This window comes from Oryx dammah, unplaced genomic scaffold (assembly GCF_014754425.2).
Source record: "Oryx dammah isolate SB20612 unplaced genomic scaffold, SCBI_Odam_1.1 HiC_scaffold_4, whole genome shotgun sequence".
Classification (NCBI taxonomy): domain Eukaryota; kingdom Metazoa; phylum Chordata; class Mammalia; order Artiodactyla; family Bovidae; genus Oryx; species Oryx dammah.
In genome coordinates this window covers 55,236,615-55,242,614 of record NW_024070188.1, presented here as the reverse complement: position 1 = coordinate 55,242,614, position 6,000 = coordinate 55,236,615, and the positions used below count along the sequence as shown (strand labels likewise).

The window sequence follows — 6,000 nt, the reverse complement described above, 5'->3', positions numbered from 1 at the left end:
CACTTTTGGTAGATGCATCTCTTTTTGGTACTGAAGGGTGTTTTATTAAAAGCGAAAGGGAAACTTGGCATTGGCTTTTATGTGAAAGAAGGTGACATTCAGGTGCACATCTTTTTAATGACATTTTTAACCGGACACAAGAGGTAGCCTCTCTTGTCTGCTAGGCAGGTTCATTGGGTTTTGCTATGGTTAATTTTAACGCTGACGTGAAGGGGTTAAGAAAAGCTCTTACTCGTGTTACATGAAGTAGCAGAAATTATCAGATGGAAACAGGAATTAAGAAAGAAAGAAAAAAAAAAAAAAAAGGCTCTGCGTCAATTCATTGTTTCCTAACCAAGAAAACTTGTGCTTACAGAAATGAGAGGCGGCTACAACCTGGCAGTTTAATCAGATCAGAATAACTTGGGGGAGGGGGCAACAAGTAACACACCCCCACCCTTTAACTTGCGGCCTGTTGGACTGGGCTGGTCCCGGGCTGGGACCAAGGCTCTGAGTCACCGGTCTCCCCATTGGAGAGGCGCGGCCGTGCTCCGAGAGGCCCCGCCCCTCCCGTGTGAATCGCTGGCCTCGGTGGGCGGAGCCTGCGGATGCTAATGAGCCGAGTTGCCGGGCGAGCCAAGAACTTCATTCCCTCCTCTGTGTCAGGATCGCAGAAATTATGCCCCTTCTCTCACCATGAGCTGGCTCTCCAATTCCCAGGCAGTTGTGCTCACTGCCTACCACCCCAGCGGCAAGGACCAGGCCCTGGGGGGGAGCCATGGCAAGGGCGGGGAGGAAGCCGCCTCGAGGTAAGCCTGGGCACTCGAAAGCCAGAGAACAAAACAAAACGCTCTTACCTGCTCCTCCGGGAAGAAAGTGACAGGGAAGTTGGTGTGGGTAGAAAGTAAGCGACAGCCGCAGGTCGCGCCTAACCTCGTGCAGCAGCAGAAATGTTTGACTGGGGCTTTCTATACTTTACATCTCACCTAGTTTGAGTCCGAAACCGCCTTTACGATGACTGGTGAAGACGGATAGGAAGGAACTGGGGCGATGGCTGTCAGGCTCCTCGCTCAGCAGGTGCATTTGCAAATGCTGAAAGATCAAATAACTATATTTGAAACACTTCCTGTGAGATGGAATTCTTGAATGGGCCCAAGGCCCAGCCACTGAAACTGCTGCTTGGGAACAGTGCCAACAAGCAGGAGGGCTGTTCATTGTACAATCTGTTGTTGTTACAGTATGTTTTTTTCCCCCTCTTCTGGCTGAAAGCAAACTTCTTAGGCAGAAAGCCCAAAACACTGGCCTGTGGCAGTATGTTTCACATTCTTTGGTGTATGTAGATTTTTTTGTTGTTGTTATTGGGGGAGCTTTCAGAAAGGTTTTGTCAGGAAGTAGTACTCTGCTACCAGAGTGACCTGTGTTTAATGTTAACTCACTTTATAGGTAGAGGGGGCGAATATTCTATAGACCACTGAGGTGCAAAGAGTACCTTTCTCTCTGTGTACTTTGTTCTGTTTTTTCAAGTTTTTTTTTTTTCCCTCTTACCTTTCCTTAATGACCTTCTCACTAGCTGAACATTTTTACCTCCATATTAGATATAAATTGTAAATATTGGCCCAGAAGCTTACAAACAGCAAATGCTAACCTAATAGGGTAGGACACTAATTATCAGTAAGCACATTTCCTCCTTGATGTTTAATGTGATAATAAAACCTTCTTTGTTCTTTTGTGACTTATGCTTAGGTCTTAAGCTGGAATAATGCCTTCTTTCATTTGTTTTAAAATCCCCAGATATGGGGGAGGGGAATAAAAATCAAAGGAATGGCTGTAATATTCTGCCTTAGATTCCCAGGCTGACTAGAATTTTTCCTTACATAGCAACTACCATATGTATTCTGTTGAATTAATTCATTTCCAAAGATAAAAGGGATTTGCTGCTTGTGCTTTGGTGTGTTATTTTATTTTCTGTCTTTTTAAGTATTTTGTCTGAGAGCTCATAATGTGTTTTCAACCTCTTTTTTTTTTTTTTTTTGTAGTGCACTAATGGGATAGTAACCTTTCAGCAGTAAGCAGACAGCAATGCCAGCCCTTATTGTCCATAACTTGGACTCCGCTTGACAGTCCAAATTGCCAGAATTGTGCTGACTTAGCACATTGTCCAGAGACTTTAGTCTGGAATGGCCTGAGGATGTGAGCTGAATTTTGGATCTTGAGTGAAAAGAACCTTAGAGACATTGAGGCCTGACCTCTCACTTCTACCTTGACTCAAACCTCAGGAATTAGGCTTTTTTGCAAGGTCTTTTCTAGGCCTTTGCGTATTGAGATATGGAGACTTTATCCTGTGTTTGGAGCTTCGCTGCCTCTTGTGGGTGACCGATACTTGAGTGGGTTGTGGGGACAAAGGAGAGGAACGGATGGGCCATTCTCAGCCTTGTTGTCACTCAGTTGTGTCAAATTCTGAGACCCCATGGACTGTAGCCTGCCAGGCTCTTCTGTCCATGGGGTTCTCCAGGTAAGAGTACTGGAGTGGGCTGCCATTTCCTTCTCCAGGGGATCTTCCCGACCCAGGGATCGAACCTGCAGCTCCTGCTTTGGTGGGTGGATGCTTTACCACTCAGCCACCAGGAAACCCACCATTTGCAGCTTAGGTTAGGGCAAAGTCAAGAGGCTGCAGGGTGGACAGCTGCTCAGAGTGAGTGCTCTCCATGGGATGGCAGCACCAGATGTTTTTCAGGCCCCCCTCCCCCCCACTGGCTGCCATATTGCTTGCCCATACTGGTGCCAGTTCCCACCACTGAATCAGAGTCCTCTGCTGGAGCAGATGGGAGCCTTTGTTTTAGGGCTGGGAGGAAAGGCGAGAAAAGGGACAGTCCTTTTTGCTTTTACCCTTAAGCACATGAACTAATTTATCAGATAAGCTCAGTGTTTCTTTGGGAGGCACCTTCTTTAGTTTGGAAGGGCTGAGATATTGCAGTTGGGGTAGGTGGAGGGAGGAGGGATTTGAAGGAGGAATGGCATCAGGAGTGATCCCTTAAAGATGACGATGAGGGAGAGGCAATACACAGGGCTTTGGCTCTGGCTGGGCTGCTCAGCTTGTACTTTAAGCACTGGCAAGGTGCCCCAAGGTGCAAGGCAGATACCTATTTTAAAAAGCACTTCAAAAACCAAACCAAAATAAAACCTCTTAAAAAGAGACAGAAGTTAGACTCTGTGTCCACCTATTTAACATTTGTTGAAGGCAGCACAGAAGTCTAATTTGGCTTTTTGTAAGACTTTGTCTCTTCTAAATAATATGCACTTTGATGAACTACTTATTCAAAAGTTCAATTAGATGAACTCATTATATGCCGTTTGATAAGTATAAAGGATTATATATATGATTTAGGATACTTATAGAAAGTGAGTTTTAGACCTAAGTTAACAAATCCTTTTTTTTTTTAATAGTTCTTTTGGTCTTTGGGAAAGCTGAGATAGTAAGGAGCTAATTTTGTAAGTTATCTGTTAGTCTAAAATTCTCTCCATTCCATTCCATTATCCCTCTTTATCAGGACATAGTCATTGTTTATTTGATTAAGGAATTCTTGCTACTCTTATTTTTGCTGTGTGTGTGTGCTCAGTCGTGTCTGACTCTCTGCGACCCCATGGGCTGTAGTCCACCAGGCTCCTCTGTCCTTGGAATTTTCCAGACAAGAATACTGGAGTGGGTTTCCATTTCCTACTCCAGAGGATCTTCCCGACCCAGGGATCGAACCCACATCTCTTGTGTCTCCTGCATTGGCAGGTGATTCTTGACCACTGCGCCACCTAAGAAGCCCAGTCCTGGTTAGAGTCTTTCAAATAGTTACAGAATCCTGCTTTCAATTTTTTTTTTTTGTTATGTTTCTTCTTGAAAACGTTAGGATTTGAAGAAATATGCTAATACTAGTTCTGACTGAGTTGTACATAGTCAAATGTTTCCAGAGGAAACCACTTTTTATGAGTAGCTATATTTATAAGACTTTATTTACTTGTTAATTTTCAAGTAGGTTTTTTAATGTTTACTTTTGCAAAGCAGTTTTTCAAAAAATACAGCATTTTGGCTATCCTTACTATTCTGCCTTGACTTTCCTGTCATCTTAAGAAGAGCTGTTTGTTTTGTTTGCTTCCTATTAGTTTTTGCTGATATTTGATAAATATTAACATCAATAGTGCCATCTATGGGGTCACAGAGTTGGACACAACTGAAGCGACTTAGCAGCAGTAGCAGCAGCAACATCAATAGTATTTTTCTTCGTACTGAACCTTTGACTCTAGTTATAATATGAGATATTTTTATGTCTTCCATGAGTACATGTATGGTGTTCCTCATGAAAGATTTTATTTTGCTGAAGCCATTTGCCATTGGTGTTGGGCAGGCAGAACCAAGAGGCACTAGGTCACAGTGACATAAACCCTGAAACTCTGGGTGTGGGGGCCAGGCTGCATGGGGTCGAATCCCAGTTCTGCCAGTCATTAACAGGTTGGCCTTAGAAAGATTATTTAACTGTCTTGTAAATTGAACTTCATGGTAGTACTCACTTCACAGGAAGGATTAAGTGGGAAGGTCCGTGTAAAGCCCATAGAACAGGGAAGAGTTTATGGCTAGCCTCTGCTTTTTTTCACAGTAGATACAGAAAAAGAACTTATTGAGCTTTGTGGTGTATAATATATTCTTTTTCATTTCAGAAGTATTTTTACAAATAATAATATTTTGTCACATGTTAAGAAACATGGCCGTAATCCATATACTTAACTAAAAATGACATAACCAGCAGTTAATGCTGTAAAAGTTCAGGCCTTGGAAGTTTAAAAGACCTTCAAGATGTCCTTTTGATCCAAAGCAACATTTACAATTTGAACTAGTGACAGCCACTTATAACAGGCCTGCCTTGGGGCGTTGATGGGCCATTCTGAGGTCTGCAAACATTTACTTTTATGGCAGGCTGGAATGTGGGTCCTCTTTTGGCAGCTGGACTAATTGCTGCCTCCATGCTTCTGTCCTCCTCCTTTAAGAATTACTGCTTCCGGTGTGCCAAATTAAAGAGTCAAGGGCTCTTTAATTTAAGAAGGGCTGCCACCTTCTTATGTCTTTCAAGTTGAATTTATAACATTAAAAAAAAAAGTAAGATACCACAGATAGAGTTCTTTCCTTTTGAATTTATGTATTATTTGAAATTATATATTTTTGGTGACAGAAGGAATGGTGAAGAGTTTTTATAATGAAATTATGTAATATGTGGACTATTTTCCTTGACCTTGGAGTTTAAGGGTGATTTGTCATTCTGATTTTGCAGGAGTTAGTGACCAAATGCATTTTTAACCTGCCCATATGGATAATTGTTTTCTAGATCAATCTAGTCCTCATTTCCTGGTATAAGAGTGCTTTCTAAAAACTGATTTTCTTTACTGTGTCATTTAAAAGTCCTACTAGTAATTTTCCCTTGAGTTGTTAGAACACCCAGTATTCTAACTAGACAGGTCTTACCTTCATTTAGAATTGTGTGGTATTTACCTTCTAACTATCCTCATCTGTGAGGTCTCCGAGTTCTGTGGGCCTCTTTAAAGTATCTTCATGGGACTTATATTAGGTGTATGTCTTTCAAGTATAAGGATTTATAAATCTCAAGAACCCCACCTTTAAAAAAAAAAAGCAAAACGAAAGGAACCTGCTGAAAACGTTCCTCGACTTTTTTCACCATTGACCCTCATCTCTCTTCTGAGTGAGGCTAGTGCTTTTCAAGGTTTATGGTTACTCTTTTAAGTTCTTAGTATTTGTCATGTTTTTGAGAGTGTTACAGCAAAACGAACTCACAAAGACGGATGCATTTAACACTGCTCGTGATGGCTTCCGGATTGCCTGGCAATTAGACCTAAAGAGTTTTTAATAACTGGCCCACCGAAATGAATTACTTTTTTCTCTTGTTTTAAAATTCCTCATTATCTGAAAAAAAAAAAAAAAATCCTCATTATCTGTACACCTGAGTATCATTTACAGGTTAGAAA

General features: G+C 41.8%; 1 protein-coding gene across 1 annotated transcript in view; it reads left to right on the top strand.

The window, feature by feature from the left end:
• The first annotated feature begins 576 nt into the window (after positions 1-576).
• ARHGAP18 (Rho GTPase activating protein 18) overlaps positions 577-6,000 on the top strand; it is a 136,662-nt gene continuing 131,238 nt past the window's right edge. Inside the window, exon 1 of the mRNA XM_040238875.1 lies at positions 577-788. Within this exon, the coding sequence (XP_040094809.1) occupies positions 676-788 (113 nt within the window). The 5' untranslated portion in view covers positions 577-675. The remainder of the gene's footprint in view (positions 789-6,000) is intronic.